Source organism: Gavialis gangeticus, unplaced genomic scaffold (assembly GCF_001723915.1).
Source record: "Gavialis gangeticus isolate Ggan-Ray unplaced genomic scaffold, GavGan_comp1, whole genome shotgun sequence".
Classification (NCBI taxonomy): Eukaryota; Metazoa; Chordata; order Crocodylia; family Gavialidae; genus Gavialis; species Gavialis gangeticus.
The window spans coordinates 124,461,861-124,476,805 of NW_017729032.1; the positions used below are offsets into that span (position 1 = coordinate 124,461,861).

Below are 14,945 nucleotides of genomic sequence, written 5' to 3' on the forward strand. Positions count from 1 at the left end.
GGCTTTTACTCATTCTAATTGGTATTTTGCTGTAAAACTGTCATTGGTTTAACTGTTCTGTCCAAATGCTGGCTGATGCTTTGTCCTGAATATGAGATAATTTGTTTATGGGTATGATGCACCATTTTCCCAAATCACTCGCTACCGCTGCTGCCATGGGCATACATTTTGAAGCTGTGAAGTTGAAGCAAATTTTTCTTTCCCTCTCTTTCATTTTTCAAAGCAAGACAGATTATTGATGATGTATGACATCACCTCTTTTTCTAAAGTCTTTTTCCCTCCTTTTTCCAAATTCATTGTGATTGGATTCAGTCATTTGCATATGAACTTCTGATTATGCATAGCTGCTTTCTTTTATTCTGATACACTGTGTTTATTAGAGAAACGTTGTTTACAAATGTCACAGTTCTTAATGGGAAGAGGAAGAGTCTCACAGATTGGTAGTCCTATCTGTCCTGATCCTGCTTTTGTTGAAATCAGTAGGATTGTCACTATTAGAGACAGAATGGGCCCTTCCTCCAAAGTCCTTGAGAATTTCACAGTGGTACTGTAACCTGCTAGCTGCTGCAGTTAGAAAAGGCTTTTTTTTTTTCATTCATGTTTAATTCTATACTTTAAACTGCTGCCAGAAAAGTCCATATGCAAACTGGATATATTCTTATTCATTGTATTTGTTCCGTATATGTGGTTAAGCCTTATCTGCTTCCTTGACTGACCAGAGAGTTTTCAGAATGGCTAATAGTGCACAGCCAATACAGCTCTGGAAGAGTAAGCTAGATTTTATTCTGCCTTTATTACAATGATGGCCCTATCTGATAAATTCTGATTAGGGAATCTTTATAACTTCAATGATCACTAATACAAGGGATGGATAGAACATGGTTTGACTTCCAGATTGTAATAAATGAAAAAATTCCTGCTGTCTTTAAAAGGGTTTGAGATCAGGGTTGACAAACAAATAAGTGGGGAATGTTACAGTGAGAGTGGCTTTTCTGTCAAAAAATTGGCCTCTAAACCTCATAAATAAAGTAACTTTGAATAATATATTTGAAGGAGTAGATAGGTTGCAGTTTTTCATGAAGCTTGCTGGGAATTTTTTAAAATTTAATTCTAGTCGATATAAAATTAATTGGTTTTCATAATTGTACAATTTTACATCTTCTGTACTATGCAGCAGAGCATAAATCAGATTCCACTGCAGTTCCCTCCGGCTCTGGAAACAGACTATTTAGCAGCTGGATGTTCCATTTTAGTTGAATTACATGCAGAGCTCTAGATGGCGATTAGTTTCTTCACCCATTTTTCAGAAGATGGGATGTCTGGGGGAGAATTATTTCCAGATGAAATAAATCCTATGTATCACACAACTTGATGACTTTTTGGTAGTAAAATTTCCACTTTTTCTAGTTTACGGCACAGATTATGGCACAAACTTTCTACTTTTTCTGGGTTATGGCTACAGATTTAAAACTGTCTAGTGCAGCCATGCAAAATGAGAAGGACAGGAGAGTTCTCTGCATTTTGCCCTGCCCTGCCCTGCCTGTACTGTTCACACAGGGACCAGGCAGAGTAAAAGAGTTAGGTGTTTTACTCTTGAGAAGGGACCAACGGGAGGGAAAATGTTCCTAAATATTTGTCCTGTGTGCCTGGTTGGGAGCATCTTTATGCTAGTTTTCTAAAATTGTTTTTTGGTTTTATGAAAAGGAAACTGAGCCCTGACTGAAACCAAATATTGTATCTGTCACTTCCCCTTCCTTCAGTTATGTATTCTAGCTCCAATTTATCACACTTCTGTTCAGCTAGTAGACCTCTCTTAAAAGAAAGGTAGTGGATAGTAGTGTATGTTCTGAAATGGACATAGAGCGCATTCACTGAGTTACTCAATTATGACCAGCAAGTTAATTTTGCTTATGTTTGCAAGGTGTTATGGGGCAGTTGAGGTAAATGCAAAAGTAGTACATTAACCTATTATATCATCTTGTCCTCATGTTTCATAAGCCTTTAGTGTCCCAGTGACCTTGCATGAATTACTCGTATTAACTTTCAGTTGAGGTTTATTTTCATTTTGACATCTTCCCCTTCCCAAACCCCAGTAATTTCATTAGGTGTCTCAAGCCAAGCTTCATCAACACCATTAAGAAAGCAACTAGAATATTTTTGGTACTGACTGGCTTTTTGGACATACAATGACAATTCTGAAAAAACAAGTGCATTCTCACAACTTGCTGGGGCCATTAACTGTAATTTAATAGGTCACTCCCCTGTTGAGAAAAGAACTTATGTACCAGTGTGCCCTTACTAGAATAGCACTTGCTCGGTTGCCTAAATGTTATCCAGACTAGAGACACTGTTCTTGAGACCAGGGCTGTCCTGACTGTGGACGGTGTTAACAGTACTCCGGACACTAGAGAACCCATGAATGTCCTGGAGTAACCTAATTGACTGCTCTCTTGAGCAGCTGTCAGTTCTACATATGGTTTCCTTGCATCTGAAGAATGAATCATAGTTCCTAATTCAAGTCCCATTAAATAAAAACTATGAGAAAATTATATACATCTGGCAAAATTTGAAGCTAGCCTCATAATTTTGGACATACCACAAGCTTCACTGGCTCCCCAATGATTGATGCAAGCCTAATTTTTCATTAAGTCCATCAACTTTTCATGTGATATAAGCACTTTTTGTACATGTGTACTTTAAAAGTACATTTTGTACTTTTAAATAACATTGTTCCTTTTGCTTTCTGCTTCTCTATTTGTTTTCCAACACATAATCTGTAAGTAAAGTATATCTGAATATACACTTGCATTATAAAGAGGTAAGCAGATATGCTGAAAGAAAACGTCTTTTGACTAATGTAGGTTATTTATAATTCGTGAAAAGATAAGGGAAAAGGAGACAGTAGTTTAACTATATTTCATATGGCCCTTCGTATATGAAATACAAATTTCTAAAACCTCTTATTGCAAATATTGAAGTATAGTAACGAGACCCTGGCACACACTGAAGGGTGGCGATGATCTTCATTTTCACTTCATAGTCTATTTGGTTTCTCTCAGCATAGCTAGTCAGCTTCTTTCTTTCTTTGGCAAAAGCAAATTCTAGCACTTGAGTTCTTGTGTCAATCTGCACATGTACTAATCAGAATTCAGTACTCATTAATGCAACACCAAGGTTTGGTGCACTTTCATGCAATAATCACTTTCTTGTGATTAGTTTTAATTTGCAGTTGCCATTTAACATGTAAAATGAGAAATCATTAGAATAATTGAGCTCTTGTCTGCAAGTGGTAGTGTTTGGATTTGGGTGTGGTCATCATTAATGCTTGCATTGGCTCCTGAAGGAGAATGTAGCATTTTACTTCACTGCAAAATTAACAAGCAAAACAGTGCCTGAAAAGCAGGGGTTTTTTCTGTTACTGATAGGAGAACCTACAAAAAGTTGTGCACCACTTGACAGATCATCAGTGATAATACTTCTGATAAGTTTATGACCCCAAATATAAATTGAGGAGCATTTTTAGTTGATTGTTTCATCTGATATTTTATAGTTTGAAGCACTGGTAAAGTTAAGTTTCATGTAGATTTCCTGGACATCAGAGTAGGGCCTTAGCTATATCTCAGATATAGGTGGTGTTCAATTTCTAGAACACAACACCTGAGAAATTCTCATACAGGTGCAAATGATCTATTCCCTGTCATGTGACACAGTGCCAGAATTTCTCTGTTTTCACATGTGAGGTGATATCACTTTTCTTGTGTCTTTATAAAGTGTAGTGTAGTACTTTTGACCTACAAATTCACTATTAATCTGTTTCACTATTTCTATATGATGAATCCCATTTCTTTTGAAAGCATTGTATACAGTTGTGTGCTAGTGTCAATAAAATTGACATTTGTATAACAAGCTGTGGCTTTTCTCTGAGATTTCACAGAGCAATGACTTAGTGTGGAACTATGGGTTAATTGTTGCCAGCTATAATGATAAAAATATAAATCCTTATTGAGGAAAAATACTAGTTTGGCTTTACTATATAATGGAGTTCATAAATGCCATGGTTACACAAACCAATAACTTCTTAATTGATTTTATTCTTAAAGCAGTGAGAAATACAAAATCTGCTAGGATGGGGGAAAATATTTTAGCAATGAGGCCTCCCAGAAGAGAAATATATTGCACTCCTCCCATTGGTATTTATGCATCACTGCCTTTATTCACCAGAATGTCTCAGTTATGTTGTAGTAACAAGAATAGACAGTTAAGTAATATACCCTAGAAAATACATAGATGTACTCACAATGAAAAGTCTGACCTTAAATACGTAAATAGGCAAACATTTATTTCAGCTTTTACCAGTGATTAACCTTTGTAATTGATAGCTCGTTAGGTTCTCTGTTGAAGGTTTTAAAGTGTGAAGCCAAAACAAAACAATATGGGTTTTAAATATTCTGTCGTTTCAAAGATCCTTAGCTGTATCAGGTTTAACATTCAATGACATTTCTTTAGCTTAATTGGGATGACACAAAGATTTTTGGCAGGCTGTTTCATTTGCACAGTCAGCACCCTGGCTGCCTTCCAATAGACAAAACGCTAATTCCAACATTATTTAATGTAATATATCATAACCCACAAATGTGTGATTAACTATATATATTTTTACTACACAAAAGGCTTTATATAACTCTGGTAATCTAAAATTGTCTTGTTTGTGCATTAAAAATAATGCTTTTATGTGTAAACATAATGCTAGTGTTTCCATCCCAAACAATCAGAGGAGCATGGAATGACCCTGCAACGTGTAATGTATGTACTCCTGTTGTGTGTAGAGGTGGGGAAGTAGTAGTTTTCCCACTCTGTGTTAGATGTGACTGATGTTATATAGTACAATAACTTCAAAGAAAATCCTGAGGGGGGTTGGTTTTTTGGATTTCGTTTTGCTTTTGTTGTTTGCTTAGACTTCCTTTACATGCATTTGTTACATAATTAGTCTTCTGTAGCTCCCAATGAAGTACTGTAAGTGATTTGCTTAGTTGGGTATCCTGATATAGGAGGGAGAGCAGCAGTCATACATCAGCTCACTTATTTTGTCTATTCTATTTTAAACTAATAGTAAAACCAAGAAAACTGATCTAATCTATGCATCCTTTGTCATGAGTGAATTACTGTGGCAAAGAACACATCATAAATGTGATGGTTAGTCTGAAATGTATACTGCTGAAGTACGTGCACTCTGATCACACTGGTTTCACAGGAGCTATAATTCACCTAGTTCTCCTAGTTTTATTAACTAAGAGAACAATTGGACCAGATTCTCCAGTTGATACAAACAGAAGTAGCTCCACTGAGTACAGTGAAGTTAGGTCCATTTATACCAGGCAAGGATCTGGCCTCTTGGTTTACCTAATTTTCCACCTTTGTGCTTTGTAAGATTCTAACTCTTTTTTTAAACTGCCAAGAGAGATCCTGTCCTAACTGTGACTTTTATTGTATTGTTTCTTTAGCAGGCTCTCTGACTGGCAGCCCTCACCTTTCAGAGCTTTCCATCAATTCCCAAGGAGGACCGCCACTGGCAAATACATCGTTATCTCCAAACCTGAGCCCTGATGCCAAGCAGTCCTCTCCACTGATCAGCCCACTGCTGAATGACCCATCAGGCATAAGGACTGATGATGAGGAAGAGGTCAGGAGAAAGGTATTTATGGTTGAATACACCCTGTTCCTCTGGACATTGTTTAGATTGCTGGAAGGATGGCTTGAGGCTAGCAGCCAGACCCCTGCAACTCTCCCTGCCCCACTCCCTTCATTTGAGTGAACAATAAAGGATTTTTTTCATGAGAGGGGCAAAGAGCTAATATTGAAAATGTACAAGTGCTCACAAAAAGCCTGAGAGCAGTCATTTATCTTATTGTCTGGTGTATCCAACCATAACTTGTAGGCTGTCCAACAGCATCCTCTTGCTCTGTTTGAAGCCATTGGCAAAACTCCCATTGTTTTCAATGGGAAAGAATTGAGCCACAAAATAATTTGCTTCATTGCAGCCTAATCAAAAATCCACAGAAGTCAGAGACCATTTGGTTTCAAAGGCCTATGGCTGTGGCTCTGCAAGTCTATTTTAATAAGGTCCAAGATTATAAACCAAGTGTGTTTTAGAGAGAGTTTGTAATGGTCTTTTTTAATAAAGTGCTCAACTTGACTATAACAAGAGTTCACCTGACATGGTAATGGGGCTTAAAGAAAAATTAGTGAACATGAGCCAGGCTGCCCAAGCTACAGCCCTCCATGGTGACTTCCTTAACGGCGCATATGTTAGGAACTAAAAAAAGCTCTCAATGAGCCATACCCTGTGAATTTGTTAAACTGAGGGTGTGTTTGAATTGGCCCTGTGACTATTGGGCGAGGACAGGGGTCTCTGCCCCACCCCAGGCACCCTTGGGGTTTCCCAGTTCTTGCTCAGCCTACACTGTTTCCCTTGCTGGCCACCTGTTGCATTGCAAGGGAGGGTAGATAAACTCTGATGTGTCCACTATCTGCTTCTTTGATGAACTGTGACAGTCTTAGGAAGAGCACATTTGCTCCCCTTGATCACCTGGTGTGTTCAAGAAAAGATTGTTTCTCCCTCACGTATTTACCTAAAGGCATGTAGAAAGAAGGGAGAAAGGAAGAGAATTTGGGAACCAGCAACCAGCTTCCTGTTTCTTTACCCTATCCCAGATTAGGGCAGCCTATTGACTGCTCTAGCTTATGCCAGCTAGCAGTGGTTGCCTCAAGATCATGTACTGAGTAGGGAGGGTCCAACAGCAGTGAACTGTATCCCTGCCTATGGAAAATCTTCTATAGCAAAGGCTGTTAGGAGAGAAGCAAGGACTAAGAGATTTGTAAATGTTTTCATATAATCATAGAAAAGTAGGGTTGGAAGGGACCCCAAGAGGTCATCTAATGAGTCCAACTCCCTGCTCAAAGCAGGAACTTCCCCAACTAGATCATCCCAGGCAAGGCTTTGTCTACCCCGGTCTTAAAAACCTCCAAGGATGGAGATTCCACCACCTCTCTGGGTAACCTGTTCCAGTGTTTTACTACCCTCCTAGTCAGAGAGTTTTTCCTAATATCTAACCTAAACCTCCCTTCCTGCAACTTGAGACTATTACTCTTGCTTCTGTTATCTGCCACCACTGAGAAAAGTCTAGCTCAAGGGTGGGCAAAGTCCAGCCCGGGGTCAGATAAGGCCTGCAGCAGATTCCATTTCCCAGCAGCCCCTGCCTGCGTTGCTGCGACTGGTTTCCATGGAGACTTCTGCAGCAGCAGGGCTGTGACAGCACGGGGCCAGGGTTTTCATGGAGACCAGGCCCAGCAGCAGTGTCAGGACACGTGGCAAGGCAGGGAGCTGCTCCAGGGCCGGGATCTTGCAGTGATGACAGTGTGATCTGGAGCTGGGGCAAAACTGTGATCTGCTGCCAGCATGCCCCAGGCAGGGGCATGCTGGCAGCAGATCACAGCTCCACTTCAGCTTTGGAGCACGCTGTCTCTGCCGTAAGATCCCAGCCCAATCCCTGGAGCAGCTCCCTGCCTAGCCATGTGCCCTGCCAGCACAGCTGGGGCTGGTCTCCTTGGAAACTCTGGTCCCGTGCTGTCTCAGCCCCGCCACTACTGGGGTCACCATGAAAACTGGCTGTAGGGACACAGGCAGGGGCTGCTGGGAAATGGAGTCGGGCTGCCGGCTGAATCCACCATTTTGCCCACCCCATTTTGCCCACCCCTGGTCTAGCCTCCATCCTCTTTGTAACCATCCTTGAGATATGTGAAGGCTGCTATTAAATCCCTCCTCAGTCTTCTCTTCTCCAGACTAAATAAGACAGATTTCCACAGCCTCGCCCCATAAATCACGTGCCCCAGCCCCCTAACCATTTTTGTTGCCCTGTGCTGGACTTGCTCCAATTTGTCCACATCCTTTCTGTAGTGGGAGGAGCAAAACTGCACACAGTACTCCAGATGTGGCCTCACCAGTACTGAATAGAAAGGAATAATCACTTCCCTCAGTCTGCTGGCAATGCTCCTACTAACACAAATTACTAAATTTGCTCCTATTACTATATTTCCTTTCCTTTTAGTCACTGGAGCATAAAAAAGGGAGCAAAACAAAGCACAGAAGCTCTGACCGGCCATGTGACCTTTGAAAATAAGCTGTTGGCCCAGAGGTGCTCTAAGCTAGATTTCTCCATTGATGATGCTACTAATTTTACCTGTTACAAAACTCTGGAAAGAATTTCTCTGAAGTTTGAATTCTACATTTTTGCCTTGTCCTACAACTCTTAACCTACAGTCTTCCTATCCCATTAGAAAAAAAAACCCTAAATTTGGAATTGTAGACAGTATTCTGCAGTATTGTTATGACAAGGAAAGTATTGACATATGAGCACTAATATATAAGTGACATCAGCTCTCTGTGATGAATACATGTTTTCCATTTGTTAAAATATGTCATAGTGGGCTCAGATTGCTACATGCCTTTCTGCCTGAGCTTCAAAATATGGCCTGCTCTGGAAATGTGAAATATGCTAAGAAGCACAGCAGAAATAACTGGTTCTTAGAAATAATTGTGGTAGTAAAGAAAAAATAATAATTCTAGAATTCCTAAAAAAGTAGCTTATTCTTTTGTGTTTGCAAGGATATTCTTCAGTAATTTTTTTAGGACTGTGCAAATAAGTCAGAATAATCACAAGCAAGACTCACTAATGACATCCTGGTGTCCTATTGAATGTTGCCTGCAGCCTTTTTTTTAGCTGCAAGTTACAGCCCTATAACAGCTCATCAAAATGTTCTATTTTATTCACTTTTCAGAGGTGTCCAGCTGACAAAGCTTACTTTATTGCTAAAGAAGTAGCCACCACTGAACGAACGTACCTTAAGGACCTCGAAGTCATCACATCGGTATGTTTACCTTAGCATTACTTGTGAACCACATGGTTGTGTAGTCAGCTATAGTATTTGGTCTTCCCTGTCTGCTCTCACATGTTCTAAGGCACTCTCATTTTTCTGGAATGATTTTTTCTTCATAGATTTCATAGGCATTAGGGCTGGAAGGGACCTTGAAGATCATCAAGTCCAGCCCCCTTCCCCAGGGGAAGGAAGTCAGCAAGGGCAAAGGATCCCAGCAAGATAAGCGTTGTACATTTTCTCTAGTACACAAGGCATATAGTCCCAGGGAAGAGGGAATTTCAAAAATTAGAGAGGAGGCAGAAGGTAGAAATTTGCCATGCTTCATACCATGACATTATTCCAAATATAGGAACTTAAAACACAATTCAGTTACTTTCTTTTACTCTCAAACCCTATGGCTTTAATTGGAAGGTCACAGAAATGTTTGGTAATGGACTCTTCTGGGGATTTATACTTTTGTTTTTTCCTACAGATTTCATTGCCTTTGTTAAATCTGGAAGAAGTTCTAGCGTCTATTAGAATTTCTTTTTTTTTTCTGTAAGCAGCTAAAGAAAATTTACTAAATAGCTTGTTATGCTGTAACCTTTTAGAATTGGAACAAAAATTCTGTTCCACCTCTACATATATTCCTATTGATTTATTAGCTTCTTTTATTAATTTAAATGCATTTTTCCATGAGTAGGGCAAGCAAGATATGGCCTGAAATGATAACCTCTAATGACCCACTGAAAGCTGCTTTAACAAAAGTTTTAAGTGTAATAGCTGCAAGAGCACCATTTTTTCTTCTTGCCTTAGCTGTTCTTGCTGGAAGAACAGAGTTGGGTGGGATCCCCTCTATTCTGGACCTGGACCAACATAAAATTATAATAAATTAAAATTAAGCTATTTTCTTCTTTTATTTGAAACAGCCTCTAGCAGCCTCTGTAGGTCAGTCAAAACTAGCTGGTGTGCAGTGATCACTGAAGGAGGGAGTTGGGTCATCAAATTGTGTATATAGCATAAGCCATTTAAGACAGCCACAGACAACAGCCATTCAAGTCATGCAAATACCTGCTATTTGCCAAGCCCAGAGTGCGCACTACTTGTGGCTAGAGCAGCGCTCCATGGTGGCTCTGATGCATGAGGTTGGTGTGTGGGCCCACTTTGAGCTAGCTTCAGATCCAGTATGCGGGGATGATCTGGTACAGGTACCACATGCAGTGCACAATCAGCCTTGCATGCCATGTGCATTGCATGCCAGATCAGCTCCATGTACCACATAGAGTATGGGTAGTCCAAGACCCACAGGCAGCACTGTGGAAGGGATGATAGGGCTCCCTTGGCTTGATCTGGCCTATAGGCCAGATCTTTGACACCTCTGGATTACAGTAATTGAAGCATCTTGAGTAATTTGTACTGAAATAATGTGGTTCAGATGTTGGCACTTCTCACATGCTCAGCTTCTGCTTAAGTGTTTGTACCTCTTTAAGGCTTGTTACTGTAATCAAAGCACAGACAAATGCAATTGTTCACTTAAACTGTTTACTTAATTTATATGCTATGCAGAGGTGTCTGTGCAGTGGGTGCACCAACAGATATGTCTAGTATGATTCTGGTCAGAGGAAAGGATGGGCTGTAGTCTCACAACTGAAGCCACTCCATGTAGCTCCACTCCTCCTGGTCCCTGGGAGGAGTTAAGTTTCATTAAGTGAGCAGATGCTCGTTCTCCTGGGAGAAACTCTCCCAGGAGTGATTTGTATCTTGTTGCTGTCAAGTTATTTTTTCCCAGAACCACCATTTTTGCTCTGGGTGAAAAAGCTGGAATATCTATACCAGTGTTCCTCAGCCAGGGGGCTGGGGCACCCTGGGGTGCTGCACAACCCCTTGAAGCATTCTGTGAGATCTGAGAAAAGCCAGGTGTGAAGAGATAAGCAGATTAACGCAGGCTTGGGCTCAGGCTCAATCCCTGCCTGGCCATTCCCCTGCCCATACTACCTGGCCTATCTGCAATGGTATAAGCACTGTAATAAATTAGTTTTTGAAACAGGATGCTACTCAATGCACAAAAGTTATGGTTGGGTGTGTTGAGTCTGTTGAGGGTCATCTTGGTCTAAAAAGGTTGAAAACCACTATTCTATATACTTGTGGTTTCTCCTGGGAAAGCAGAAATTCTCCTGGTGGAAACAGAATGTATATATGTGGTTTAAGTCTTATCGGTGTAAGTACTATTCTGAATCCAAGCCAACCTTCAGTACTGCCCAAGGCAGCTAGGTTGGGTCATTTTGTGTAGGTGAAGTACAAATACACACTACACAGCCATCTGTGCCCCTGATCTTTCTCTTTTATAACATTGTTCCCTGTTTCTAGTGGTTTCAGAGTGCAGTGAGTAAGGATGACTGTATGCCAGAAACACTGAAAAATCTCATATTTTCCAACTTTGAACCTTTGCACAAATTTCATACCAGTTTTCTCAAGGAAATTGAGCAGAGACTTGCTCTGTGGTAAGTCTGTTTATGGCTATTACTTTACACAGTTAAATGTTTTCCATGTTTCACTACTGTAACACTTGCTCCATATGGGTTCATTGTCATGGTTCATATGGATGAATCAAACAATTGTTTGTTAACAGAGTATATAAAGAAGACTCACTTTGTTCTAATTCAGTTCATAGCTTTTGTAATTCAGATTTTTAAGGACTATACCCACATCGAAATTAGATCCTACAAACTGGTAAAACTTCTTGGTTTCAAATGTTATTGTTTCTGTATAGTACCTTTTATGATATAAGTGCAATGAACAAGTCTTGACCAGTAAGGAGGGAGATGGAGGACCATATCCTATATCCTTTTGAGTAAGTAGCAGCCTGATCAGGATGATAATTAGGAATTCTATAAAGTAGTTGTCTGCTCTAAAGCACATCTGATCTGTCATTAGCAGGACATAAGGATGTCATCCACAACAGCTGTAGATCTAGAAGAGACATTATTGTTCTTAAAAGCAATCCACTTCACAGGATTAGGAATGGATGATTATACAATATATCTATATAGAGGTATAGCTATAGCTAGAGAGCTCTATAGAGAGAGAGAGAGAGAGAGAGAGAGAGGGAGAGAGAGAGAGAGAGCGAGCGAGAGCTATATATAGGTATAGTTATATAGCTATATAGAGCGCTCTCTCTCTCTATTTATATATATATATATATATATAGATCTCTCTCTCTCTAGCTATAGCTATATCTCTATATAGATAATAGAGGTCTCTATATATCTATATAGGTATATAGAGACCCTATATCTATATGGTAGATATAGATATATTTGTCCAATGGAACAGTGCTGGTTCTGAGAAATGATTATCCAAAGAGTAACTTTTTACAGGCAGAGTTCTAATTCATTGTTCTGACCATGGAGATCTTCCTGGGATGAAAAGCTACTGCCCTACATCTTTGAGCTGATTACATTCCCGTGAAGAGGTGTTGGCTGCGGTTTTGTCATTGAAAGGGGAGAGAGCCCACCTGTTCCTTCTCAATTGGAAAAGAGTGAGCAGACTATGAAGGGAAAGGAGACCTTGGAATTTTACAGTCAGATTTGATGAATGCTAATCAGTGTAATACGTATTTATTCAACTAATCAAAAGCAGACAAAAGCAAACATAATCTTAGCATGATTGAGTCTTGTGGAAGTAAAAGACTATAGCCCTAGATGACAGCTTAATATGAATGGAATGGACTAATGTTGTGCAAACTCACTGCACCCAGTTCTGCAGTATACCTGTGTTTTAACCTGCAACAGAGGCTGTCTGTTAAAGGCTGTTAAACTGCATGGTAATTTTTGTGGTATTGGTAATATCTTTTGTTAGAGAACTGAATATGCTTACCAAGCCAACTTTTTATAAAACTGCATTGTTTTCTGTTGCATGGACCATTTTAAAATAAAAAATTTATTTGGGGGGGGGTCTAAATTATTCTTGCAGAGAAACTGAGTATCAACATGTCTTTACATACCCAGTAAATTATTCCATTTAATAACTCATCAGGCTTCTCAGCTGAAACGTTGGAGTGTTACTTGACATGATCCCATGTCTGAGGCATGTTTAGCTCTGTGCATTGTATAGAAATCTTACTTTTCTGTGGCATAGTACTTTTGTACTTCTGGCATCTAGAATGTGTCAGACTTGTCATAAGAAAAGCATTGAAAAAATTACAAAGAATTGTGGAGAAGGAAAATGAATCTGGCCCTATATATTTAGATGCCAGTCCAGAAAGCACCTCTTGAAACAAACATCTGCTTCTGACCAGAGTTTTTACTGTGCATGCCAAATATCTGTATGGCTATCAGTCTTCCTACAGATGGATTACACTGTACTAACAGCATACCTTGAAAATGATGGATGCCAGGCCAACAGAGTGCATTTGGTACTAGAAAGTGTCATAAGACCTCATGTGTCTGATTTTGCAATCATGTTTTGATTGTCAGATATAAAAGGTTTATTATATTTCTAAAATCATTGAATGCTAGTTTGGATTCCCTTAGTTCCATACAGAGAGATGGCCCGTAAATACCCTCCACCCAAATCTGCACCCAAACTCAGGGATTTTTTTGGCCAGCAGTTCCCATGCAACCTGCATAGACTTTCTGCTTCTCACTGAGGGCATAAAGAACGAATACACTTAGTTTGTCTCAGTTCCTCTCATCTTCTCAGTTCCTTGAAACTTGACAGAGCTTCTTGCTGTCTGCTTCAAGCTACTGGAACATTTTTCTGTGATTTCTCTAACAACTTGAGAAAGTTTTACTAAACAGCATATCAGTTTTACCTTGTTGTCTACTGGAAAACTTAGCTTCTTTATTATAAAAAAAAAAAAAGTTTGGACCCAGAATTATGCCCCCAAGGTCATTTGGGTTCAAGTCACCTCTCTCATAACAGGACAGTTCCAGTTAATGTTGGGCATTCGAGTGCATCTACTCCCCAGGAGAATCCCACATCCCAGGAAAATGTTCAGATGACTCCTACAATGCACAATGGGCTTGTTAAGGTGGGGGTGCACCAGTTTTCCTCTCTCAAACACCTGTGGCCTTGAGAGTTCTGTTGTCCCCAGAATAGTGCAAGGAGACTGCAGACACTTAAATCAGAGCCCCTTTAACTCCTCCTTTGCCTTCAAGAAACATGTCTAACCTGCACTTAACATTTTCTGGGTATGGAGGCTTCAGAGCCTCTGTAGGTAATGTTACTATTCATATTCAGCTTGAAATCAACCCTCTGGTCCTTTTCTCCAGCACTGCAGCTGACTCATTCATTCCCCATTTTGTGTTTGTGCTTTTGATTGGTCCATCTTTGTATTTTCTTTATTCAGTTTCACCCTGTTTATTTCAGACAGTTTTTCCAATGTATCCTCATCACCTTAATTCCTAATTCTGTCGCATGTACTAAGTGTGAACTCAGTTTTTTGCCCTCAGAGTCGTCAGTGAAAATCTTGAATAGAACTGGCCTCAGATTAGAGCCGTGGAGACCCACGCTTGATGTCTCTGGTTTGACACTGAGTTGTAGATGACACTATAGCCCTCTTTATAGCAGTTTCATAAAAGCCAAGGCTGCCTGACTGGCATACACAAATCCTACAGGCAATTAATTTGCAGCCTGCAAACTCCCCCCTGAGGACCACTTCCCCCATTGCTGCTACTGCATCTGGGATCCCTGGGGTCCTGCTTCCTCATCCAGCTTCTGCTTACTGGCTCTTCCCCTTACCACCCCCCCTCCCCAAAAATGGGCTATGGTCTGGGTAGTGGGGGGATCCAGGAAGCCCAAGGCATATTTTCTGCTCTTCACTATTTCCTTGTATCATGTTCTGAAACGCTCCTTCTGGCACATTGCATTGAAGGAAGGCTTCAAAAACTTAAGCGAAATATTTAAAACTTAGTTCCCTGCTGTAAATTGTTTCTAGGTACAGGTTGTAGCAGATCATCCTGTGCAGGTAGTGTTTGAGAACTGCTTTAGGAAGGAATATAACAGACCTCCTCACAGAGTAGATAGCATAA

General features: G+C 40.1%; 1 protein-coding gene across 6 annotated transcripts in view; it reads left to right on the plus strand.

Moving 5' to 3' along the window:
• The window catches only part of FARP1 (FERM, ARH/RhoGEF and pleckstrin domain protein 1), a 405,781-nt gene that overhangs the window by 327,182 nt on the left and 63,654 nt on the right, over positions 1-14,945 (plus strand). For 3 of the 6 annotated variants that reach the window (XM_019523933.1, XM_019523935.1, XM_019523937.1), the window contains exons 14-16: positions 5,502-5,692; positions 8,836-8,925; positions 11,281-11,414. In XM_019523933.1, coding sequence (XP_019379478.1) covers positions 5,502-5,692; positions 8,836-8,925; positions 11,281-11,414 — 415 coding nt within the window. The remainder of the gene's footprint in view (positions 1-5,501; positions 5,693-8,835; positions 8,926-11,280; positions 11,415-14,945) is intronic. The other 3 variants (XM_019523934.1, XM_019523939.1, XM_019523936.1) reach the window with 2 other exon arrangements.